Here is a 26684-nt window from a genome sequence, read left to right as displayed (position 1 = left end):
TACTGCAATTATTGTAACTATACTGTTGTCAAGACAGTGAGAGCGAGACAAAGAGACCCAAGAGCAGAGGAACAGTTCAAAGGATTTATTAACAATAAATATTCACTTCAAGACTGAGGATCCCGGCTCTGGCTGCAGTAGCGGGGAGAAGTGGAAGTCAAAAGACAAAAGAAAAGACAAACAAAACAAGCACTAACAAAGAACAGAAAACACAACAGAAAGGGAGGGAAGGGAGAGAAACCAGGGAGGAAGTATAAGGAAAGGAGCGGGATCTGGCAGCCTGGGAGGCAGCCTCAGAGCAGAGGCGTCAGCCACTGGACAGGGGGTAACGGACTCGTCGGCCGCCGCTAGACAGGGTTCAGGAGGGAGCGGCTCAGGGGGCGGAGCTGTGGAAGGCTCAGGCGGCAGATCCATGGTAAGCTCATGTGTGGGAGCTGGTCGCGGCAGGGGAACGGCCTCTGTGGCCGTGGACACTGTCCGCGACAGGGGAACAGCCTCTGCAGCCGTGAGCACTGGCAGCTGCAACTGGGGAGCGGCCTATGTGGCCGTGGGCACTGACAGAGACTGGGGAAAGGCCTCCGTGGCCATGAGACCTGCCAGCTGCAACTGGGGAGTGGCCTCCGTGGCCGAGAGCACTGGCAGAGACTGGGGAACGGCCTCCGTGGCTGTGAGGACCGACATAGACTGGGGAACAGCCTCCGTGGCTGTGAGGACCGACATGGACTGGGGAACAGCCTCCGTGGCTGTGAGGACCGACATGGACTGGGGAACAGCCTCCGTGGCTGTGAAGACCGACATGGACTGGGGTACAGCCTCCGTGGCTGTGAGGACAGGCAGTGACAGGGGAGCAGCCTCCGTGGCTGTGAGCACAGGCAGTGACAGGGGAGCAGCCTCCGTGGCTGTGAGCACAGGCAATGACTAGGGAACAGCTTCTGCTGCTGTGAGCACTGGCAGTGACAGGGGAGCAAACTCCGTGGCTGTGAGGACCGACATGGACTGGGGAACAGCCTCTGTGGCTGTGAGGACCAACATGGACTGGGGAACAGCCTCTGTGGCTGTGGGCACTGACAGAGGCAGGTCAACAGCCTCTGTGGCTGTGGGCTCAGACAATGACAGGGGAACGACCTCTGTGGTCGTGGGCACCGACAGGGACAGGTCAACAGCCTTGGTGGCTGTGAGCACAGGCATTGACAGTGGAATGACCTCCGTGGTCGAGGGCACTGGTAGTGACAGCTGGAGGTCTGTGACAACTATAAAACTTGAAACTCAAATGGAATCACCTGTGTACAAAGAATCTTCTTGACTAAAGTTGCCACCGGTAAAAAAATTATGTTTGTTAATGTACTGTATATATTTTATTTTATTAACAATAATTGTAGTAACTGTGGTATTTTTGGCAGAACTATAGTTGCCATGGTACATGTTTGTAGGGGTTAAAAATATGATGCTTTCAAGTTCAAACTTGATTCAGTTTCAACATATATTTTTTGTCTTTTTTTAATTCAAGAGTGTGCATGTTTGTGTGCTTGTTTAAATATTTAATTTCAGTGGTTTTGAAAAAAAAAAAAAACATGTTTTTTGAGTTTGTGAAAGAATAATAATGATTTATGTAAGAGTCTGTCTAAACCAAAAATGTTTTGTGAAAAAGTGAGTAAATTAATGTATAGCAAATACAGCATGTTACACGGTTTATTGTAAGTGTGGATCCCCAGTAAACACAAAATTACATATTTGGGTGTTAATAAATATGGAATATATTGTACATAAACAATAATAATATAGTAATATTAATACTATATAATAAATCTATAAAATATTATTATCAGTCTATCTTTAATATACATGTATAAGCAAGGTTCTCTCAGGATTTCATTTGTTAACATTTTTAATATAACTGGTGAGTAATGATTTGTATTCTTATAGTGATCGTTAACTCAAAAATGACAATTCTGTCATGTTCTTGCTAACCTGTAAGACTTTCATCCGTGGAGCTTAAAAAGAGATGTTAGAGAAAATGTTTTAGTCACCATTCACTTACATCGTATGGAAAAAAAAAAAAGATGCAGTGACAGTGAATGCTGACTGAGACATACTGCCTAACATCTCCTTTTGTGTTCTAAGAAAGAGGCAAATTCATACAGACTTGAGGGTGAATAATGACAGAAATTAAATTTTTGGGTGAACTGCCCTTTAACTACCTGTTAAAGTATTTGTTAAAGGTATCTGCCAAGAACAACAACATAAATGTAACTCAGCACATGATTATTCAGTATTATATTAAAATGATTTAATATTCATGATGACTGGGTAAAAGTGAGCCCCATCAAAAAGTGCACAGTCTGATGAATCCTTTACTAAATTAACTCACTGAATCAGTGTTGTTCAATGTTCGTATGATAATGTGTAGCTAGCAACAAATAAACTTTTGCAATACATTTTTTGTTATTAAATTGTTAATTGTATATAATATATTATACAATTATATAAATAATATATATTATAAACAATAATATAACTAATATAATTATCAATTTTCTATCAAAATAATATAAAAAGTGCTGGCGGTGCATTTCCTCCCACTCCAAGAGTTGAATTCTGTAGGAAACACTGGTGCACAGTATACATACAGTATTGCATACTGCAAAAATAGTACGAGTAGTACAGATGTTTGTCATTCTGAACGTTTCCAAAGCTTATTCACGATTGCAGTCTTTTGAAATCGCAGACATTCTAAATATTAAAGCAAAGCAATTCAGTAAGTTTCAGTCTGTTATCTCTCCCTATCTGCAGGTCTGCGCTGTACACAGCAGTGTCCAGAAGGCACATGGGGTCATCAGTGCAACCAGACCTGCTCATGCGACAACAGCGCCACCTGTCAGGCACACACCGGAACCTGCCTGTGCAAACCTGGATTCTGGGGAGCTCAGTGTCAACACAGTGAGTAACTACACAGCAGGGTCTGAGAGCTCTTAGGTTAAAGCTGCACTGTGTAACTTTGTGCACTCCAGCGACATCTGTGGTTGAAACTTAAAATTACAAGCAATTTGCGGAAGAACACATTATGTCAGTCGTGTTTCGGCACTGCTCTTCTGGCGGATGAATCTCATGATTTAAGCTTACGTGGACATCACCTGTGTGATCATGACTGGAGATATTCAGAGCCGGAGTCATAACGTGTATTTTCATGTTGATATTACATTATATAATTAAACATTTAAAACTGAAATATTACTTGCTTTGATGAAGATAAACAACACTTGTATTCACATATTTTGAATGAATGAATTTTACACTTATAGCGCTTTTCTTTTTTTAATCCCCTTTTCTCCCCAATTTGGAATGCCCAATTCCCACTGCTTAGTAGGTCCTTGTGGTGGTGCGGTTACTCACCTCAATCCAGGTGGTGGAGAACAAGTCTCAGTTGCCTCTGCTTCTGAGACTGTCAGTCTGCACATTTTATCACGCTTGTTGTGCATGACACCGCAGAGACACCGCACGTGGAGGCTCATGCTATTCTCTGCGATCCACGCACTACTTACCACGCGCCCCATTGAGAGTGAGAACCACTAATCGTGATCACAGGGAGGTTACCCCATGTGACTCTTCCCTCCCTAGCAACCGGACCAATTTGGTTGCTTAGGAGACCTGGCTGGAGTCACTCAGCACACCCTGGATTCGAACTTGCAACTCCAGGGGTGGTAGTCAGCGTCAGTACTCACTGAGCTACCCAGGCCCCCCTTATAGTGCTTTTCTGACACTACACTCAAAGCACTTTTACATAGAGAACAGGGGACTCAATAACAGTACATTAAAAACATAAAACAAGGATTCAATACATTTACATTTATGCATTTGGCAGACGCTTTTATCCAAAGCAACTTACAGTTCACTTATTACAGGGACAAATCCCCCTGGAGCAACCTGGAGTTAAGTGCCTTGCTCAAGGACACAATGGTGGTGGCTGTGGGGAACGAACCGGCAACCTTCTGCTTACCACCTCTGTACTTTAGCCCACTACGCCACCACCACTAAAATATACTTTATTAAACATTAAATTAATATGCTTAAAAATGCAGTATAACAGTTAACAGTCAATTTCAGAAGTCATAAATATTAGTAAACATGTCACAGTAACTTCCCCAGATAACACAGATACATCGTGATGGGTCAACAAACGAGTAATATTTGATTCATACAAGCATGACAAGCAATATATCAGCTTTAATAACCCTACCAGAAAACATATCCAAGCATTATAGCAAGTAAACAACTCCAAACGGATAACATATAAACATCCATCCAGATTGCTGTCCTGAACTGTGTGGGTGTGACTGATTGAACTGTAGTTTCTTTCCTCTTTTTAACGGTTACTCACAAACTAAAACAGTGCATTACCACCATCTACTGTTTACATGGGAACGAGACCGCCGGCTCTTCTTTCCTATGTTCATGGAGTGTTATTTTTCCCCCACCCGTATTCCGGCAACTCCCGCTATTGATATAATTAGACGTCAAATGATTGGACGAAAGTTGTCTATAGGTCACCAGCTTGAGGACACCTTCTTATTGGATGGTTGTCTTATCCACCTTCAAGATAAGGCATTAGGGTTATTCTAACTTCTGACACTTTACCATTCCGACAGTAGAAAAACTATTTGTGTGTTTTCTTTTTATTAATTGTAAATGGCTGAATAAATGTACTGGTAAGAAAATAATTAGTTATATGTGACATCACTTTGTCCTGAACAATAATGAGTGATATGAATGAGAAATTTTTTATGACAAACCGATTTTGCCTGGCTCCCACATTTATGGTTTCACTGTATGCCAAATATAAGAATATAAAATATCAAGGTAACTTTTCTGAGAATGCCGTGGAAAAGAAATACACGTAGCGATGGAATCGAAAAGACTACAAGAAGACTACATGTATGGAAATTGTTATTTTGTCTGAAAAAAATAATAATGTCATTGTAAATCAAATCAAATCATCATTGTATGGAGCTGCAGAGCTGAGATATTCTTCCAAAAATCTTTGTTTGTGTTCAGCAGATGAAAGAAAGTCAAACACATCTGGGATGGCATGAGAGTGAGTAAATGATGAGATAATTTTCATTTTTGGGTGAATTATCCCTTTGTTCTAATTGTTACGTTGAAATAATATTATTTTTAATAATAAAAAAAAATAAAAAAACGAATTGCAGGATTAATCAATGATAATAACTTATAGAAAAGAAGTAACAAATTATGTTACATATCGTATATTTAGCTGTATGGAATATAATGTATAGTAAATAGGTCTATCAGTTGTATAGGACAGAAGAGAGTAAAAACACACACACGTTCATACACTGGAAGCTGTGACGTTACATCGCCCCCATTATAATATTAAACGACAAAGCAGTAAACAGCTGATTTAAATGCATGTGATAGTTTTGTCTTGTCTAATGTTAACCATTTAAAATTCGCACTGAACTTCGAACTTAGTGGCTTTTTGTTTTTCTGTAACTTATACATTACTAAGGCTATATGAACGACTTCTCAACTGCCCAATCGCAGACTGCTTGTGAGTAGCTCTCAGTAGCCAATCCGAATGCAGGAGGCGGGAAATGCCAGAAAACAGGTAGGAAAAAATAACGCGTTCACGGACATGATGTAATAACGCAAGGATGTTCGTAATAAACCAGCAATTTCGCACCAAATCGAACCCCACAGCTCAAAATACAAATAATTATTATAGGCTTACCTTAGTGAATCAGGGTAAGATAAGGACATTGTTTTGAACACTGATTGTTTATGTACTCAATCAATAATGGCAATTTGTTCATTTTTAACAAAAAATCTTACATAGTGCAGCTTTAAGTGTCACATTAGAGCTGATATAAACAGTGGTCTTCTATGTTTCTCACCTCTATAGTGTGCAGTGCCGGTCTGTATGGCGAAAAATGCAGCCGCCAGTGTCCTCCATGTGTTCATGCCTCTTCCTGCCATCACATTAAAGGCGACTGTCTGTGTCTGCCTGGCTATACTGGACCACTCTGTGAACATGGTTAGTTATACACACACACACACACACACACACACACACACACACACACATTTGTGTTTCTATCATGGTGGGGACTTTCCATTGACTTATTTATTTATTTATTTATTTATTTTTTGACAGAACTAACAATATTTTTAGATCAAATCAATAATTTCTATCCCCTAACTCTGCCGTTGGTCCCCACAGTGTAGATGATTTCAGGTTTGACTGGCCATACCTGTCCCCCGCCCCCCAAACACACACACACACACACACACACACACACACACACAAATGTTCACCTACAGTAGCTATTTAAATGGAAATTGTCCATTAATTTCTATTATTCTTAAGTTACAAATAATTATAATAACTGTAAACTATGCCTAACTGTAAAATAAATCCTATGGCATTTTAAGATGTTGTTTAGTCTCTTTATCAGATGTCCCCAGATTTAGCTTAATTCTAGGGATTCTAGTGCAAATTTGGGTTTATTTAAATTGTGCACAGTCCTGAAAAGTGCTGTTTTTGTCTGATCTCTAGCCTGCCCTGTCGGTCGGCATGGAAACCAGTGTAGCAGTATTTGTAAGTGTGGCAATAATGCAACATGTCACCACCAGGATGGCTCATGTATCTGTCCCCCTGGATGGACTGGACAAGACTGCTCTCTGTGTGAGTCCCTGTACTTGACCATCTCTATTAGAGTCATATTTATTTTATTGGCTTTATTGCCTGATCAATAGAAAAGATGCAAGAGATTTTATTATAGAGGCTTCTCAATGTTGGTTCATTCCTCACAGCATCAACTTTTCTGTCTTGCAAGTTCAGAATTTTCCTTTTAACTGTTACAATTTTAAACAGAGGGAATTGTTGCACTGAAAAATGTTGTTACTTCAGGTGCGTGGAGACAAAGAATAGATCAAAATCACAAAAGTCACACTGAATGACAATTAGACTGAAAAAAAAGTCTAGCAAAATACAGTTTGTTTTATTTTAAACATGCATAGTGAAAAAGTGCTGTGAGTTAAAAAACAGACTAGCAAACGAACGGTTCAGCCCATAGCTATCTTCATTGCTCATGTTAAAATGTTACAATTAAGTTGAATATTAGTTGTTTCTTCTTCTTAAAAAAAGAAAAAAGAAAAAAAAAAGTCTATTTTCTGGATGTTGTCTTGGAATAAAAAGTCACATGCTGATTGCACTTTAGTCCTGGACCAGGTTTATGCTGTCACTCCAAAATTCTCCACAAGTATATTAAACATTTGCCAAATGTCTGTCTTTGTAGTGTGTCAAACAGGGACATTTGGCACTAACTGTGCCCAGACCTGCTCATGTGGCCCAAACCATTCCTGTGACCCTCACACCGGAATCTGCGTGTGTGTACCTGGACTAGACGAGGACTGCAAACCAGATATTAAAACAGGTTAGAAACTGATTGGTGAAGTTGTAGCATTAATGTTATTTCTTAACAGCAATTCATCTTTGTGTGGAATGTAAATTAGCTTTTTTTTATATTTGCTTCTTGTATGCAGATGTTATTAATGTAGTTCAGTGTTTGTTATGTCTAAAGTTGTGTCTTTGTCAGAGCGAGAACAGAGTATGATGGTGCCTGTGTCTCCAGTGGAGAGGGACTCCTGGGGTGTGATTGCAGGCATTGTTGTGCTGGTAATTCTGGTGGTGCTCTTGTTGGCTGCCCTGCTGTTGTATCGGCGCAGACAGCAAGACAAGCAGAGCAACACGCCTGTTGTATCCTTCTCTTCAACCCGCACTGCCACTTCAGAGTACGCCGTGCCAGGTATCAGCCTCGGGAGTCTTAAAGGGATTACCGTAATTTTATTTCAAACCTATATGACTTTCTTTCTTCTGTGGAACACAACAAAGAGATGTTAGGTAGTATGTTAGTCTCAGTCACAACTCACTTTCATTGAGTATTTTTTACCAAGCACGGAAAGTATATGGTGACCGAGGCTGCCATTCTGACTAAATATCTTTAGTGTTCAGTGGAAGAAATTGAAGTCAAACGGATTTGGAGTGAGTAAATGATTGCATAATTTAAATTTTTGGGTGAACTATCCTTTTAAATGTTTTATTCAGGATTATTATTATTAAACAGATTAATAACCATGAACATTTTTGTCTAATAAAAAATATTTTTTCATCTTATAGATGTACCGCACAGCTACCATCACTATTACTCAAACCCGAGTTACCACACGCTCTCTCAGAACAGACCTCCACTGCCACATCTGCCCAACAACCAGGACCGGCCCATCAAGGTGAGAAATACTGCCATAGCTTTTAAATAGCACTGATAAAAACATGTGCATATGATTGAAATATTGTTAAAGGGATAGTTTATCCAAAAAGGAAGATTCTTTTATAATTTACTCACCCTCATACCATCCTAGATGTGTATGCCTTCTTCTCTTCTGCTGAACACAAATGAAGATTTTTAAAAGAATATCTCAGCTCTGAAGGTCCATACAATGCAAGTGAATGGTGGCCAGAAATTTGAAGGTTCAAAAAGCATATAAAGGCAGCATAAAAGTAATCCATATGATTCCAGTGGTTAAATCTATATCTTCAGAAGCGATTTGATAAGTGTGGAACAAATCAATATTTAAGTCCTTTTTTACTATAAATTCTCCTCCCTGCCCATTAGGTGGCAATATACACAAAAAATGCAAATCACCAAAAACAAAAGAAGAATGTGGAAGTAAAAATGGAGATGTATAGTAAAAAATAACTATGAAAAATTATATGACCTATATAGTTCTGATCACCATTCACTTGCATTGTATTGACCTACATAGCTGAGATATTTTTTTAAAAATCTCTGTTTGTGTTCTACTGAAGAAATAAAATCATACACATCTGGGATGGCATGAGGATGAGTAAATGATGAGAGAATTTAAATTTTTGGGTGAACTATCCCTTTAATATAATTGCTGTTATGCCTCTGAACATGTCAATTACCTCCTCTCAGCAGTAGTAGGCGCTGCAGTGTAGTTAACTATATCTGTAAGTAGAATAATTGATTACATTTTTGATTGATTATATTCATATGTATTGATTTTATTTATTTGAATACATTCTTAAATGAAAAATGGTATTACTTTCTTTTTATTCTTTTTTTATTTCTTGATCTTACATGATTTTAAAATCGATATTTTAGGTCTTAATTTCTTTCTCTTCTCTTGCTTATGTTAAGCATAACAATGTGTATGAAAAGTGCTATGTAAATAAACTTGCCTTACCTTGCCTTGATTACAAAGGTTTACAGAAACCTGTTATCCAGAGTGACATACACTTCTTGTTGGTTTTTGAATCAGAGTAACAGTGTAGCACTGATACAGAGTGATTCTGAGCTGAATTTTTGTCTCCCATGATTTTACAGAACACCAACAACCAGCTCTTCTGCAGTCTGAAGAACATGGAGAGAGAGAGGAGTGGTCTGTTTGGGGCAGACACCAATGCTACTCTTCCTCCAGGCTGGAAGCATCAGGAGCCACCTAAAGATCCAGGTATCCTGTGAAACAATTTCAGTTAAGTAACACTTGACTTCTAAATTATGGCGGCATAAATTGGATGTGGTCTTTATTGGTTTGCAGGTGCTTTTGGGATTGATCGGAGTTACAGCTATAGCACTACTCTTGGGGAGCACTACAACAAAGGTGAAAGTGCCTCAGATATATTTTTTCCTATATAACACATGATTGACAAAATGTAGCCATTCTTCAGCTGTGTCATACATTCCCTAACAGCCGTTGTTGTGGTTGCAGAGTTGAAGGATTCCTGCGTGGCTGTTAGCAGCAGCTCTCTGAACAGCGAGAACCCATATGCCACCATCAAAGATCTACCTGGCCTGCCACCATGTCCTCCAGAGTGCAGCTATGTGGAGATGAAGTCTGCGATGCCTCAGGAGAGATCCGACACTGAAATCAGCCCACCTGTGATGAATCCCCCTACTCTGTCATGCAGAGGTAGCCTTAGGGGCCATTCACACATTTGTTCTGAGTCTGTTTTTGGGAAACCTCAAGGGGCGACATAACATTTACTGAAGCTGATCACGGGTAGGATAGGCTTAGATATCACATACACATTACGAGCTGATGACAGTCCAAAGTTACAAAGGTTTTTGTACTTCTTTAAGAGTGAACAAAGTAGCATTGATACGTTTGCAGGTTAGTGTATGAAACTGGTGTAACTGTGCAAACTGAATGATTAGAAATGGTGACGTTTATTATGCAATTTCTCTGTATGTAGCTTTGAAGAGGTTTCATTCAAGCCATCAAACCACAAAACGACATACTTGTAACTTAAAAAATACATTGTGTAGGCTCTATGAAAGTTACTTATACACAATATATCATCCAGTAATGACTAGAGTAAATAATCTGTCCTTTGATAATGATTTGGTTTGAATATAATGGAAAACTATGCAAGTTGAGCACGGTGGTGCTGCAAAAATTTTTACAAAGTGTGCTCTCTAGTATTTCCATAAGCACTGATTATGTATCATGACACACATTTGGGTATAACATCATAGGTTGTGTTTGCCGTTTTATGTCTGGTTCAGTGTTTAAACTATTTTTGTTCACTTTAATTTAGAAAACTGTTCCCTTGGCAATGTTCTGGAACAGGAGCCTCAGAATCACTATGATCTGCCAATCAACAGCCACATCCCTGGACATTATGACCTACCCCCTGTGCGGAGACCACCCTCTCCATCGCCACGGAGACTGATCCACTGATCTCTATAAACTCTACATTTAAAGACTGTTTTTTTTTTTTCTAAAACAGGGCAGGTACTAGTGGTCTTTGACCTAAGACCTTTAACCCCTCCCCCTCCTCGACACGGGTCTGAATTCACTGCCAATACAGAGTCAGTTTGATGCCTGCTTTATGAACTGGATTATCAAATGTTGCTCATAACAGATGGATGAGGGTATGAATGGATGGATAAAATTAGCTTAAACCAGTGACTGTCACCACAACTGCATAACACTGCCATCTATTGGACAATATTAACTATCATTAAATGCTCATGGAGCAAAAATTTCTCCTTTGAAGGCATTTAAATGTTACATATCTTAACATTTTAAATGTAATTCATGCTTTTACATAATCTGGTAATCAGGGTTGTAAATGACAATATAATTGTTAACAGCTACAGAACAAGCTTCAGATGAGTTTTTAAGATAGAGCATTGAAAGTTTTCTTTGAATCTGAGTTGAATGCAACCATAAAAACTGTAAATAATGTAAATAAAAAATAAAGTTTTCATGCACCACTTGTACTGGCTTTTCATTGAAACTCCAACTGCTTCCTTTTTGATAAAACAAAGTCCCATTAACCATCAGAACAGCTAATTATTTAGCCTCATTCAAATGATGCCTCAAGACTCAGCTATTTGCATACAAAACACATTTCCACAACAAACGCAGCATGTACTGTACATAGCAGACATGTTCACAAGTCCCTGAGGTCCAAGTCAAGTCTCGAGTCTTTGAGGTGGAGTTCAAGTCAAGTCTCAAGTCTTTGAGGTGGAGTTTAAGTCAAGACACAAGTCTTTGAGGTGGAGTCCAAGTCAAGACACAAGTCTTTTAGGTGGAGTTCAAGTCAAGTCTCGAGTCTTTAAGGTGGAGTTCAAGGCAAGTCTCAAGTCTCTGAGGTGGAGTTCAAGTCAAGACACAAGTCTTTGAGGTGGAGTTCAAGTCAAGTCTCAAGTCTTTGAGGTGGAGTTCAAGGCAAGTCTCAAGTCTTTGAAGTGGAGTTCAAGTCAAGACACAAGTCTTTGAGGTGGAGTTCAAGTCAAGTCTCAAGTCTTTGAGGTGGAGTTCAAGGCAAGTCTCAAGTCTTTGAGGTGGAGTTCAAGTCAAGACACAAGTCTTTGAGGTGGAGTTCAAGTCAAGTCTCAAGTCTTTGAGGTGGAGTTCAAGTCAAGACACAAGTCTTTGAGGTGGAATCCAAGTCAAGTCTCAAGACTTTGAGGTGGAGTTCAAGTCAAGTCTCAAGTCTTTAAGGTGGAGTTCAAGGCAAGTCTCAAGTCTCTGAGGTGGAGTTCAAGTCAAGACACAAGTCTTTGAGGTGGAGTTCAAGGCAAGTCTCAAGTCTTTGAGGTGGAGTTCAAGTCAAGACACAAGTCTTTGAGGTGGAATCCAAGTCAAGTCTCAAGACTTTGAGGTGGAGTTCAAGTCAAGTCTCAAGTCTTTAAGGTGGAGTTCAAGGCAAGTCTCAAGTCTCTGAGGTGGAGTTCAAGTCAAGACACAAGTCTTTGAGGTGGAGTTCAAGGCAAGTCTCAAGTCTTTGAGGTGGAGTTCAAGTCAAGACACAAGTCTTTGAGGTGGAGTTCAAGTCAAGTCTCAAGTCTTTGAGGTGGAGTTCAAGTCAAGACACAAGTCTTTGAGGTGGAATCCAAGTCAAGTCTCAAGACTTTGAGGTGGAATCCAAGTCAAGTCTCAAGACTTTGAGGTGGAATCCAAGTCAAGTCTCAAGACTTTGAGGTGGAGTTCAAGTCAGGTCTCAAGTCGGAGTTCGTCAAGTCTCAAGTCTTTGAGGTGGAGTTCAAGTCAAGACACAAGTCTTTGAGGTGGAATCCAAGTCAAGTCTCAAGACTTTGAGGTGGAGTTCAAGTCAAGTCTCAAGTCTTTGAGGTGGAGTTCAAGTCAAGACACAAGTCTTTGAGGTGGAGTTCAAGTCAAGTCTCAAGCCTTTGAGGTGGAGTCTTTGGTCACAAGTCTTACTTTTTTGTTTGTTTTTGACAATAGTTCTTTAACTCCAGCTGCTCTCCAGTGTACTTAACCGTGTATGAGGCTAACTCAATTTTGAAATATTAAAACTAATTACTTCTAGAGGATGTCTTGTTCATTTATTCAAAATTGTATAATGAAGTGCACAATGTTTTACTTAAATCATTAATTTGATTATTATACAGTAAACAATAAATAAATAAATAAAATTTATCCAAAAGTTCTCCCTAAATAACAAGAAAACAGATAAACAATGCAAAATGCAGTTGCAGGGCATAGTCCTAACCCAAGTGCTAAATTAATCAATTTAAACAAAAATTCAGAGCTCGATTTCTAGTAATACAAGCAAATATCTTTTATTATTTATGAGCAGGAATATAGAAACAATGAATAAAGAATTAATTTAAACTTTCATAGAATCTTGATTCAAAAGTTTGCTAAAATATAATGAAACATAGTGTTCTCGCACTAAGCCTGGAGCGATGATGACGCATATATATATATATATATATATATATATATATATATATATATATATAATATATAAACGCCATATGCATGACAATGGCATATACACGTTTTACTGCAAATTTTACTATCTAGTATTTTTCATTTATAGAAAAGAGTGACAAATAACAGAAGCCTCAACTAGATATTTGAGGGACTAGTGATGTTTTAATAATTTCAGTCAAGTTACTGCACATATGTTTACGTGCTAAAAAACATACTTAGTTCTCTCTTTTCACTAAAAGGATATGGGGTTAGTAAAAACTAACTCGTAAAACTAAAGTAAGAAACCTAAAAACAACAGTTTACCTTTCTAGCTAACATTAGCTAAACTTTTTTCACCGCACGAAAGCATGGTTTTCCTTTCTGTGTGAGTTTTAAAATGTCTAATGAAGTTCGATGTAGTTGTGCTAGCGTCTTTGATGTTCATCCCTCATGTTTTTGAAACCAAATGATATGATGAAGGGCGGTTTAGTTGATGACATCATGTTGAATCGAAGATCTCAATGAATTAACGAATCGCTCCATTGTATCGGTTCTTTTGAATCAGTCGAGTTTGAGTGAGGCTGAATTCGGAATCTCATACTAGCATACTACTCATAGCCTACTTTTTCTACCATATAAACATGTTAGAAATAGTCAGAGTAGTACTAGTCGGAATCACAGGCACCATGAGAAAGAACCGATCTGTGGGAATAAGTCAGACAGGGTCATAAAATGCTTATGGAAGTGTAAGTCATTTACAGGCCAGTTACGAGTTAAGTAAACCTGGATATTAAGTAAATGGTAGCTAATACTTGAAGAAGAAACAAGAAAAGGAAACAAATGTATTTCTTGAAAATGGACAGCAAGCAAGCCTTTGTTTTTTTTTTTTTTTTTGTTTTTTTGTGATATTTGGCAGGTGCAGCACATATTGATAGGGTCAGGAATTAATAAAAATAAAAAAAATTAAAAAAAAGGTGTTTGATTTGATTCTGGCATGTGGTGTAGAAAAGATAACATTGTCATCGGAAATGCCATTCCATAATGACTTGTTTTTTCACCAGTCTTTGTTTTCAAGTCCGAGTCAAGTCGCAAGTCATTTTTTTGGCGACTTAAGTGCAACTCGAGTCCAAGTCGGAGACTCGAGTTTCCATCTCTGGGACATACAGTATCTTGACAACTTGTTTAGTAGCGTCACAGTTTTGATGATAATTGCATGTTATTGCTATGGGCTTTTCGACATTTAAAGCATAGCTTTGCAAGCATTTCATTTCACTCACTTGTGCTGTCCCATCCTTAATGAGATTTGTGCTAAAAACAGAAGAGTGCTGCTGAGCTTTCTTTAAATAAAAAAAAAACTTTAGAAGTTTAAAAGGCACAAAATGTGTAAATGTTTTATATTAAGCTGGAAAGCATTTGAAAAGGCTTTATTTGTTTTAATTGAATAAGATCAAGGCACAGTTTATAACAAGGCGCTCAGGTTTTACATAAATCATACAATTATGAAATTCCTTACAAAACAGTAAATGATAATGTCAAACAAGCATTACAAAATCTGAGGAAGCAAAGCAACAAAAATTCAAGCCCTGCAGTCTGTTTGATATTTTTCTTTTTTCTTTTTTTTTTTTTTTACAAAACCTTCATGAAATTAGCCATCTAACAAAATATCTTAAAAAAAAAAAAAAAAAAAACAAACAAATTCTTATTTTCTGTCATGATCTTATATTAAATCTTTTTGTTTCACAATGAAAATGTAATCCAACAGGAAATTACCTTTTCAGAAACATTGATATCCAACAGTCAAATTTAATGATTCCACTTGTCACTACAAAGTGAAATCAGGTTTTGGTTAAAAAAAACAAAACAAAACAAAACAAAAAAAAAAAGATATGGCTTATTACAATAATGACAATGGGTATTTAAGTAGAGATACAAAACCACAATTCTTAAGTATAAGTAGAAAAAATAGATATACTATTCCAAATTCTCATGAAGCATCCCAAAGCTTTGCAAAGCAATACAATACCTTTTTTTATTTGCCAGCAATATCCAGTCCTCTTTCTTGTGAGCTGTATTTAGGCTCAGTTTTTATGCTGTAAATTGTATTTCTATGATGAAAGGAGTCTTTAAAAAGTATTTATTATGATGCATCATATTCTTGTTCCAGCTCTCTGAAACCAAATCTGCCTTCCTTTCCTTTGTAAGCAATCTGATTCTCAATTTAGAACCTGTCTTTCTGCCCTAAAAGGACAGGACCTTTCAAAAACAGACAATAACTTTCAGTTGTAGTGACGGTAATGGCAGATTATTCAGATAACTAAAGCCTAAAAGCTGTCCAGAAGAGGAACTTGAACAAAAACTGAAAGAGAGGAGAGACTAGGGCAAATCAACACTCAGTCCATAGAGAAATCACAAATACAAAGGTTTTAGTGTAAATGTAAATAAGGTTTCAACTAAACTCAAACATTTCAAGTGCCAATGTAAAAAAAAAAAAAAAAAAAAAGTCAGTTAAACCAGGCAATGACGGTGCTCATTTTGCATTTTCAAATATTCTGCCTCTAGGGGCAAACACAAAACTTAATCTCAAACCTGCATCATTTGCAATTATTCTTTAGTACTCAGCACTTTAAACATAACATGATACTCTGGTAACATAACATATTAGAAATATCTTTTCTCTATATGTAAACTTCACAAGTTTAATGACTAAAACAATCAATCAGTTTTTGTTTAATGTTGACAACTTGGCAATTACTAACAATTTCTAAGATTTTCTTTGGATTAGAAGTTTTATAGTTGCTGCAAATCTGACAAAAACCTCTCTTAACTCTTACTGCATAAGACATGATTATACTAAAGTCTTGTCAGGGCCTGTAAGCACATTTCCAAAAGACACACAGTACCACTTCAAATGTGCAACTCAAACAATAGTTTTCCTTCCAGAGCATTTGTATAATAGTTTTAGACCCTGTAGTCTCACTGTAACAGAACTGCATAGAATTACATGATTCTGACATTAAGCTCTACTGTAAATTTATAAGTCCTTTCTATTGACGTACATAATTGATAGCAGTGCTCGTTCTTTTGATGATATCATGTATACTTCCCTTTAGCAGGTACACATAATCTAGAACACATGACTGCAAGAGGTAGCACGAAAATACCATAAAACTTAATTAGGTGTAAACCACAGACGTATGGGACAGCAGATACTGTATAAAATGGAACCTAATTTCTGCATTGCATTAACTGACTCTTAGTATGTTTACTTATTCTTGTATGCAAGCTATAAAATCAGCCTGTGGTAAGGCTGTACAGTACACTACATGACAGTTTTGTAATGAAGAGCGTTTCTTGACTGTGCGTGTTGCATTCTGACAGCATTGCCATGGAGAGCTTATGGTATGAGTGTGAGATGCTCTGTTCACCTCTCTCCCTGAGTACAGTACGGTTATTCTGAAGCTGCTGTCAGGCCAACATGCATATCTATTAAAGTAACATGGTACATACAATTCTCAAACTAAAGCATACAAGCTGCCATGAAGCCTTTTGCCATACAAAAGCCAAAAATCTACCCCGCAGATTATGAAATATAAAATAAGAAAGTACAAAATATATAATGTAATAAGAAGAAAAATAACTAGTAAAGGGACATATTCTTCCTGGTTCATGTGAAAGGATAGATGTCAGGGCTGTAAACAGCTGGTTTACATAATGGAGCAGTTCTCTGGTTTGGGTCCAATCTGAAAAAAAAAAAAAAAAAAAGAGAACTATAAATTAAAGTAAATTAAGACTGCTGCAGACCTTTTTTATTATTATAATTTTTCTTTAAAAAATGATGGAAAATTAAGGGGAAAAAAAACACTCATTAATTATTATAATTATTTAATAATTAATTATTTGTTAAGTCTAGACAGTTTATAACAAAGCTTTATAATAATAATAATGAAATCCCTCAGAAAACATTTAATGACCATTTTAAATTAAAAAAATCTTTAGAGAGAGAGAGAGAGAGAGAGAGAGAGTAAAAAAAATAAAAATAAATAAGTTAGAAAAAACAATGAACAAACCAGTCTGGGTTTGTCGTTGCCCATAATGAAGTGTGAGGGAGACACAAAAGCTTCAGGCAGCCCTCCTCCACTGCAGAATGAGCGAGACGCACTTGACACTCCTGAGCTGGCCGACACGCAGCTGCTGTTTTTGTCTGATGGCTGGCCACACGAGCCACAGACCACCGTGCGACTGCGGAGGTTGTACTCACCATCTCCGCATGTGCTATGGGCGGCCTGCAGGGGGAGACAGTAAGCAGTGAACAAGAGAGACAACTAAGTAATGGAGCTTATTATAGATAAAGTCTGCGCTGGCAGGTCTCAGTTCATTTTATTGCGATGATTCATTGCGGAAAGGCCACACCCAAACAAATCCCAAACAAAGCCTTTAACCAAAGTATAGAGCTGGGTAAAGAAATACGATTATGACCACAGTGATTAAGTAATACTTAGTAATACTAAGTTCTTTGAGGAAGACACTGAGTTGAAAGGAGATGCTCACTTGAGATCTGGGTGTACAGGAATTAATCTGAATCTTAAAGACCACAGGAAATCAAAATGTTTGCTTTGGAGGCCTGGGTAGCTCAGCGTGTATTGGCGCCAACTCCCACCCCTGGAGTCGTGAGTTTGAATCCAGGGTGTGCTGAGTGACTCCAGCCAGGTCTCCTAAGCAACTAAATTGGCCCGGTTGCTAGGGAGGGTAGAGTCACATGGGGTAACCTCCTCGTGGTCGCGATTAGTAGTTCTCGCTCTCAATGGGGCGTGTGGTAAGTTGTGCGTGGATCGCGGAAGGTAGCATGAGCCTCCACATGCGGAGTCTCCACAGTGTTATGCCTGACGAGCCATGTGATAAGACGCATGGACTGACGGTCTCAGAAGCAGAGGCAACTGAGACTTGTCCTCGGCCATCCGGATTGATATGAGTAACCACACCACCACGAGGACCTACTAAGTAGTGGGAATTGGGCATTCCAAATTGGGAGAAAAGGGGATAAAGAAAACTAAAAAAAACTTTTGCTTTGAGGCCATTTATATGCTCGTGTACTCCTAAACATTGACAAAATTTCCTTTTAGCAGATAATATACATTTAAAATGTACTGAATGTTTTGAGATGAACATCTTTCTCTTCTGGGAAACAGACCAAAAATATTGATGACACATCTTGCACTACACAGATTTATGTCCAATTAACAATGCTCCCTAACATGAGCATGTCCCTCCCCCTGCAACCAAACAGTAAGCAGCAAATCATGGTTCATGGCTGTGACGTACCTAAAGCCTACTGGCTATTTAAAAATACTGTTTCAATAGGATATACTGTATGCCAACACAGCACAGAAATCCAAGCTTGTCAAGTGATTTTATGGGGCCTTTTACTGACCCATGTTTTAATTGAAATCTTGCAAAATTCAAATATATTATAAAAAAAAAAAAAAAAAACGATAATAAAATACAAATAACTATGTACCATATCATCATCTTCATCATCCTGGAATAGAGTACGTGTGACCTTCCTCATGGCCATTTCCTGGAGAAACGGAAAGACAGAGAAAGAGGGAGGCAAATTAGTCAACTCCGCCTCAAATCAAATTAAACTCTATTCAATAAGCTGTTGATGAATCCATATGGACATCAACAATGCTGGATGATTTGTTTAACATTATCTCACCTCTCCACTGGCACTGATGAGGGTGGTCTGGAAAATATCTCCACTGCCCCATGAGTTCTGAGTCTTCCATACCAGATCAGATGGAGGGTTGTGGGTTCCACCAGCTCCTGCAGCCCAAATCTGACAGCAGAAAGAGTGAGAGTCTGGAGTGAGTAACATGTCGCACTGGAGTGAGTCAAAAATGTAAACACTGGTGATAGTTGCATATGTAATTCATTACGTACTGTGACAGTCTGCCCCGCCTTCAGGGTAAATTTCGGTGGGAACTTGAAGATGATGGGAGTGCCGGAACCAATCTGCCTCTTCACCTGCCAGTGTCCCAAAGTTTGATCCTGGGTAGAGATTCATTTAATAAACAAAATTGGTTTATAATGTTACATTATTCTTCGAATGTTTCTTCAACTATGGGTTATTTCACTTTTGGGCCTGAAGACCTTTAGAACATAAACTGTCTTAAAATATACTTTTCACACTCTCACTAGTTTATTTGTCAACTAACAATGTCCAACCAAAGATATGCATGAATAACAGGAGCATTCTGTCATTTTTCTCATTTTTTCTGCACCCACAAATGTTGTTTGTGCCACATCTCAAGTTATGTATAGTGTTTGGTAGCATTCTGTGGTGAAAATTACACTTTAAAAGGGGTCATGACATGAGGAATCAAATTTCCTTGATTTTTTGACATATAAGAGGTCATTGTACTATTAAAAAAACTAACTATTTCAGAACTTAAAAACTTGCTTCTCACTGCAAAAAGAGCATTTGTTTAAACCAAGCTGCCAAAACAACTAATTATTTACTTCCTACACATTGTGATGTCACACTGTGGTACACATTTGCATCCGATCGCCTCCACAACAACACATCAATGCCTACTTTACCTTATCACTTCCGTAGCATGGCCAGTAGCGGTGAGCAGTGAGATGGCAAGTAAAAAATAAAAATAAAAAAAAAGAGCAGGTCAGTCAAGAGCAGAGGGCCAATCAGAACAGTGGCCGTTTACTGTCAAGTCTTAAAGGAGAAGCAGCATCAAAACCGAGCGTATCTGACAAAGGGTCCAAATGAGGGTGGAAAATGATCATGTTTCACAAAAAAATATATTTGTTTTTTGTGCTAGGAACTTTACTAATATTATAAGTTAACCTCAATGAACATATTAAAACAATAAAACAAGGCATGTCATGACCCCTTTAAAAATTATAATAGTGCCTTGACCTACTATGGCTTATTTTGAAACTTATGTATGCTAAATATACACAATGTAATAATATGAATATATATATATATATAATAAAATTACACCACAAAAATTGTTTTAGGTTTAAATGGAGGTTTGTTTATTTCAATCCGTGTTCAGATTGTGACAGATTTAGAAATATAATAATTTATATTTTATGATGGTTTTTAATATTTCAAGTCTAGGACAAGGGTAAAACAATAAAATCTATACATAAAAGGCATTTGAAAAGTTGCAAAAATAAATAATGAAGACCTGGTTATAAGTTTCCAATACAGTTGTAATGTAACCTTCATATAACTAAAAAGAAAAAAAAGTTGAAATCTGCTATTTTTGATAAACAATGAAACCTCTGAGACATAAAAATTCCCATAGTTGAAGAAATACCCATTTACTGGTTCTCACCAAAGCCTTTCTATCAGCGGTTATCCTTCTTTTCTCACCTTGTCAGACTTGTTATTGAGCCGGACATATTTGCCCTCCATGTCCACTTCATCCACGGTCACGCGGCCACTGGCAGAGGCCTGCTGGGAAACACGTGTGCGTGTGACGGTTCCACCGACCACACTGGAGGCATCGCTGTCATTATCGTTCATACGCCGCTTTTTGGCTCCGGAAGAGGTGCGACTGGAGCTGCTCTGGACCACACGTGTGTGAGCGTGAGTACCAGAACCAGAGGAGCGGGTCACTGTCACACTACGCACAGGAGGTGGACTCGGAGAGAGGCGCAGCCTATACAGAGAGAGAGGGTGGATTTAAAGATCATATTCTCCATGTAATTATGCAATTATGGTAGTGATCTGCTTGTCTACTTTTTTGTGTGTGTGTGTGCACATCGTTTAGTTTTGTTATGTTTATTTCAGGGTTCCCACACTTTTTGATCCCCCCCCACAATCAAACAGACCCAAGACCTGAACTGGGTGTGTCAGAAAATGAAGATATACAAAATGTGCAGTGTTGGGGGGGAGTAATTCGACCAGTTCATTGAAAGAACTGACTCAAAAAACAATTCACTAACAAATCAGATCACTATGGTTTTAAGGCCCTGATATACTTCCGGAGAAGTTCTTCTTTCAGTAGTAAAAATAAGTTTGAAACAGCTGAGCAACGGTAAACTGTTTGCAAACATTCAGACACCTGCCACATGGGAGGCGTTTAGAAGTACATTTAAATATGTGGACGCTCAGTAAAACCTTTACTAATGTGACATTAAAACGTGTTATCACTTTGTGTAGAGTAGAATTCACATGAGGTCAGTAAAATAAGCTGTTTTAACCACTCAATGATGATTTAAAGTAATATATGCAGTACATAATGTGCTATTTGTCTTGTTTACATTCTGAATTCATGACACTAATGTGCTAACAAGGTAAACACGGCCATAATTTGCACCAATTACACTCTGTTATTGTCATTTATGATGACACTGATACTACTGCAAAGATGGGTGTATAAGAGAGTGTTAATGAGCAGAATACAGACAAAAGAATGATGATACGAGAGACATATCTTACTTTGGGCAGATGTGTGAATGGCTTTCACTGCAGATGGCACATGAACGAATGGGCACTTATGAGTATTTGAGAAGATTTGGTTCCTTTTGTAGACTAATTAAACAAACAATAACAAAAATCGCAGACATGGTGCATCAGCTCGCTAATAACCCTGTATGCCTGTGTGTTCATGTTGACTTATCTTGACTGACTGAACAACGTAAACATAATTAGCTTTTGGTCTCAAAGTAGGTGGAGCTTCAGGTCACACCTTCTCATGACATGGACAATGACAGTAAGAAGGTATTTAGTAGCCGGTAAAAAGTTCGCCCCATCTAGCTGTTACAAACCACCAAAACGAACGCAAAAACGCATTCTTTTTAGCAAGATTTTGGTGTAATTGACGTCACACCAGTTTGTTCTTCGATTTCGTATGATGCACCATCAGGGCCTTTACTCGACCCAACAGAAATATTTAGCTGAGTTTCCAAGCCTAGAAAATTCCATTTTAAAGTTCTCTGATTTCTCATAACAATGGGAACTCTGTTCTTGGTTTATTCTGTGTAGCGCTTGTGCAATGTTAGTTAAATCCCATTTCTTACCTCTCCTCCTCGCCTTCCAGAAGTTTCCGGTAGGCACTAATCTCCATGTCTAGTGCCAGCTTGATGTCCAGCAACTCCTGGTACTCGTCCAGTTGCTGCTGCATGCGCTGTCTCATTTCAGCCATATCTTTCTCCTTCTCATCCAGACGACGACGCATGATGTCCCTCTCTCTGGACAGGGCCTCCTCCAGCTCACGGATCTTGGCTTCTCGAGCAGCCAACTAACAGACAACAATGCAACCATTACATTTAATTAAAGTTAATGAATGTTACGAGAGATACTTGTGCAAGTGTGTGATTAATTTAGCGTTTAAGCACATTCTTACAAGGATATGCATGCAATCTTTTTTTTTTTTTTTGACTTTGTAAGAGCAGACATAAATAAGATTTGCATTTTAAGATGAAACAATACTTCCAAGGCAGCAAAATAATAATGCAAAATTTTTAGGTAAAATTAAATGATAGTTGGTTAAAAAAGTTGGACACCCAGATACAGAGTGAGAAAGGGAGAGAGATTGATAGTAATATGCTAATTAAATGGATAAATAAATGCAAGAACAAAAGGACCAATTACAATTCAGTTTGCAAATAGTTTTAATTTGTAAGAAGACCAATCACAGCCCACGTAAGAATACATTTTACCATGTTACGAGCAGATCTGACTGAAAATTGCACTATTAAATGGAAATCTCCAATTGATTCCTATGAGATTTTACGTATAGTTTGTCTGAGCAAGCAACTGTAATCAGGAGGTTACATATTTGAAATGTTTGTATGTGAGTGTACCTGTTTTTGCAACTGAGTGAGCTGAGAGGTCACACCCTCCATCCTCAAACGTGTCTGCTGTAGTTCTTCATGAGCAGCTCCCACCAAGTGACTGTTCCTGTCAGCCGACTGACGAGCATTCTCCAGCTACACACACAACAACAGCATTACTATTAAATGACAGATATGCTGTATAACTTTAAACCCAAAACCTTTCAACAAATACTGCTGGCACTCAATCAGTCAGCAAATATGTATAAAGTGTGGGCCGGTTCATTTATTTGACCAGGTGCCTCCGGGGGGATTAAGGTGAAATGGAAGATCACAGTCATTTCTACATCTTCCACATTTGATGGCTCTCGCTTTGATTGTTGTGTTACCTTGGAGTTGTAGGTTTTCTCAATCTCTTCTTTGTAGACACAAAGCTGCTCTTCGTGTTGGGCACGGAGTTCAGCCAAAGCCTCGGACAATTTTCTCTCCAAATCCTGATGACGGGGGTTGTCTATCTCCACCATACGTGACTCGTGCCTGCGTTTAGACTCACGGAGCTCCTGTGGAAAGGCATCAGAGTATCAGAGAGAGTCCCGCAGGCCTATGTCGAATCATCAACTGAAATACTGTATGTTATCAATGAATTCTAAAGATCCTGTATGTAAGGAGGAGCATGTAACAGTGTAAATTTTCTGCAAATATAGTACACTTCAATGTCCCATGACTTTTAAAGCATTAGAAGCACAAATAGCATGCTTTGTAAACTATTAAAATAAAATTAAACTCGCATGGAAAGCAGCTTGTTTTAAACACATCAAATGTCTGTATTCCCCTTAAAGGGATAGTTCACCTAAAAATGAAAATTCTCTCATCATTTACTCACCCTCATGCGATTCCAGCTGTGTATGACTTTCTTTCTTCTGCAGAACACAAAAGAAGCTTTTTAGAAGAATATCTCAGCTCTGTAGGTCCATGCAATGCAAGTGAATGGTGATCAGGCTTTGAAGATCCAAAAAGCAGATAAAGTCAGCATAAACATAATCCATCAGACTCCAGTGGTTTAATAAATGTCTTCTGAAGTGATTCAGTTGGTTTTGGGTGTGAACAGACCAAAATAAAAATGGAACTGTACACCTTGACAGCAGTCTCCTTGACGATCATGATTTCAAGGTCGATTACACTTCCTATAGCGCCATCTAGTACTCTCCGCATGCGTCAAGCACTTGGAAGTGTAACTGAGCTTGAAATCATGATCGTGCCTAGAGACTGCAATGGCAAGATGTACAGTGAAAAGGAGTTATATTTTGGTCTGTTTTCACTCAAAACCAACTGGATCGCTTCAGAAGACATTATTTAAACCACTGGAGTCATATGGATTACTTTTATGCTGACTTTATCTCCTTTTTGTAGCTTTTGGTGTTCTGGTCACCATTCACTTGCAATGTATTGACCTACAAAGCTATTCTTCTTAATAAGAAATAAGATATTCTTATAAAAATCTTAATTTGTGTTCAGCAGTAAAAAGAAACTCATTAACATCCAAGATGGCATGAGGGCGAGTAAATTATGAGAGAATTTTCATTTTTGGGTGAACTATCCCTTTAAAATTTTGATTTTGGGCTGTCCCACCTCATTGTGGCTGTCATGTCTTGTTCTTCTTGACTGTATTTAATAATTAAAATCATAAACAATGTCATCATTTTGACATAATTTGCTCAACTAATATTCTATTGATTGCAATAAATATTATGGTAGCACTTTGCAGGTTGTATTTGTTAACATTAGTTAAATACATTAGTTAACATGAACAATGAACAACAATTTTTCAGCACTTATTAATCTTGGTCAATGTTAATTTCAGCCAAAAATAGTACACTTTTAATATTAAAAGTTCCATATGTTAACATTAGTTAATGAAATATTAACTAACATGACCTAATAATGAACAATTGTATTTTTTATAAATTAACATTAACCAAAATTAATACACACTATAAAATATATTTTTCATTGTAAGTTCATGATACCTTCTGCATTTACTAATGTTAACAAATAGAACCTTACTGTAAAGTGCTACCAATATTATTTTAATAATTAATTTAATTTAATTGGCAAAAACATATCTAAAATGTCTCCTGCATGATTTCCCCCATTACAAAAATGTAATATTCCTTAAAATTGTGCCACCCAAGAAGTAACCTTATTTGAACCCTTTCTAGAGCATGACAGGAAGCCAAATAAATAATCTCATTCCTTACACACTCTTACAAATATTGTTGTATTGTATGCATTCATCAAGCTCATCCAACCAACCAACCAACCATGAAGATCAAGGACAATTTCTAAGAACCTCTTTTCACTGACCAATTCTTTAAAAAAAAAAACAAAAAAAACAACGTTTTTTATGTTTCACATCCTATTTTGTTGCCTATTCATGGAAAGCGTAATTTAAAGGAGTGCTCAATGTACTGTAGGTAGATATGAGTGTGAGACCTCAGAATAGATGTTCTTCTGGAATTCCAGCTCCTCCTTCAGGGTCTGGATGCGGTTCTCAGCGTCCACACGTCTTAGCATTTCATCCTGAAGTTGCTTCTTAGCATCTTTAAGACTGCCTTCCAGCTGCAACACAAATATTCACTTTAATCTCTGACTTTTTCAGAAACACTCAAATGAAATAAAAATGCATACATTCCTACTGCATTGACAACTGGATACAATTAAAGCTGAATCTTAATTTATTTTGGTGAGTAAGCAGTCATTTAGTAATGCCTTTATCCTAAGTGACACTCATTAGAGGTACAGTCCATCTAGAGCAACCTGGAGTGAAGTGCATCCATCAACTGCTCAATAATGATAGCTCACGGATTACTCCTTGTGGGGTTCTCTAACATTTTGATTACCATTCCAGATCTTTAACAATTTAAAAAGCTTTTTTAGAGTCATCACCTTGGCCAGTTGGGCTTTCAAGTCTCTGACTTCAATGTCCAGCGATCTCTTCTCCCCCAGTGCTGTGGAGAGTGAAGCATCCTTGGAGTTCAGCAGAGCTTCCAGATCCTTCAGCCTGGCCAGAGCTGATTCCAGATCCGACTCTTTCTTCCCATTCCTATAGTCATAAACATACAGAGACAGCGTTAGAGCATTTTGTTTTACGTATACACACAGACGAATACAATTATCTAAATTAGATACCTATAGGTAGATTAATATACCCCTTCATGCATGTTGCGGTATGTGTAGAGAGCTTCATATTTCAGAAAATGTGAGTCACATTGGAAACAACTATGGTAATTTTGCACCAAGGCCAGAGTTAAAGCACCACAGTGGAGGATTAGATCTAGGATCAAGTTTTGAACTGTCACTACTAATCTAAGATCGTAAAATATTAGACTGATTCAGAGACATAAACATAAGTCAAAATGTCTGGCAAGTAGCAAAGCAGTCCAATGCAAATTAACATCACTCTGCCCAGAATTTTGCATGAACTCATTTTGTACCAAAACCCAGGACCCTTTAAAATCTGTAAACAATAACCTTAAGAGCCCTCTCCTAAACCAGAGCAGGATTTGGGCCTCCAACAGCAAATTTAAAACATATGTGCATGACTG

General features: G+C 38.0%; 2 protein-coding genes across 6 annotated transcripts in view; one reads left to right on the top strand and one right to left on the bottom strand.

Annotated features, from left to right (window-relative positions):
- The window catches only part of pear1 (platelet endothelial aggregation receptor 1), a 73612-nt gene extending 62297 nt beyond the window's left edge, over window positions 1-11315 (top strand). For 2 of the 3 annotated variants that reach the window (XM_051721796.1, XM_051721793.1), the window contains exons 15-24: window positions 2791-2937; window positions 5918-6049; window positions 6572-6700; window positions 7314-7451; window positions 7599-7823; window positions 8195-8304; window positions 9426-9552; window positions 9640-9702; window positions 9811-10011; window positions 10640-11315. In XM_051721796.1, the coding sequence (XP_051577756.1) occupies window positions 2791-2937; window positions 5918-6049; window positions 6572-6700; window positions 7314-7451; window positions 7599-7823; window positions 8195-8304; window positions 9426-9552; window positions 9640-9702; window positions 9811-10011; window positions 10640-10782 (1415 nt within the window). In that variant the 3' untranslated portion in view covers window positions 10783-11315. The remainder of the gene's footprint in view (window positions 1-2790; window positions 2938-5917; window positions 6050-6571; window positions 6701-7313; window positions 7452-7598; window positions 7824-8194; window positions 8305-9425; window positions 9553-9639; window positions 9703-9810; window positions 10012-10639) is intronic. The other variant, XM_051721795.1, reaches the window with a different exon arrangement.
- A 3366-nt stretch (window positions 11316-14681) lies between these two features.
- LOC127454511 (lamin-A-like) overlaps window positions 14682-26684 on the bottom strand; it is a 33330-nt gene continuing 21327 nt past the window's right edge. For all 3 annotated transcript variants that reach the window (XM_051721802.1, XM_051721801.1, XM_051721800.1), the window contains 11 exons: window positions 26026-26182; window positions 25573-25698; window positions 23469-23639; window positions 23110-23235; window positions 22324-22544; window positions 20672-20960; window positions 19213-19320; window positions 18989-19108; window positions 18788-18847; window positions 17340-17555; window positions 14682-17012 (listed from right to left, as the gene is read on the bottom strand). In XM_051721802.1, the coding sequence (XP_051577762.1) occupies window positions 16977-17012; window positions 17340-17555; window positions 18788-18847; window positions 18989-19108; window positions 19213-19320; window positions 20672-20960; window positions 22324-22544; window positions 23110-23235; window positions 23469-23639; window positions 25573-25698; window positions 26026-26182 (1630 nt within the window). In that variant the 3' untranslated portion in view covers window positions 14682-16976. The remainder of the gene's footprint in view (window positions 17013-17339; window positions 17556-18787; window positions 18848-18988; window positions 19109-19212; window positions 19321-20671; window positions 20961-22323; window positions 22545-23109; window positions 23236-23468; window positions 23640-25572; window positions 25699-26025; window positions 26183-26684) is intronic.

This window comes from Myxocyprinus asiaticus, chromosome 16 (genome assembly GCF_019703515.2).
Source record: "Myxocyprinus asiaticus isolate MX2 ecotype Aquarium Trade chromosome 16, UBuf_Myxa_2, whole genome shotgun sequence".
Taxonomy (NCBI): Eukaryota; Metazoa; Chordata; class Actinopteri; order Cypriniformes; family Catostomidae; genus Myxocyprinus; species Myxocyprinus asiaticus.
Note: the sequence above shows the minus strand (reverse complement) of the source record. Positions and strands in the feature narration are given on the sequence as shown.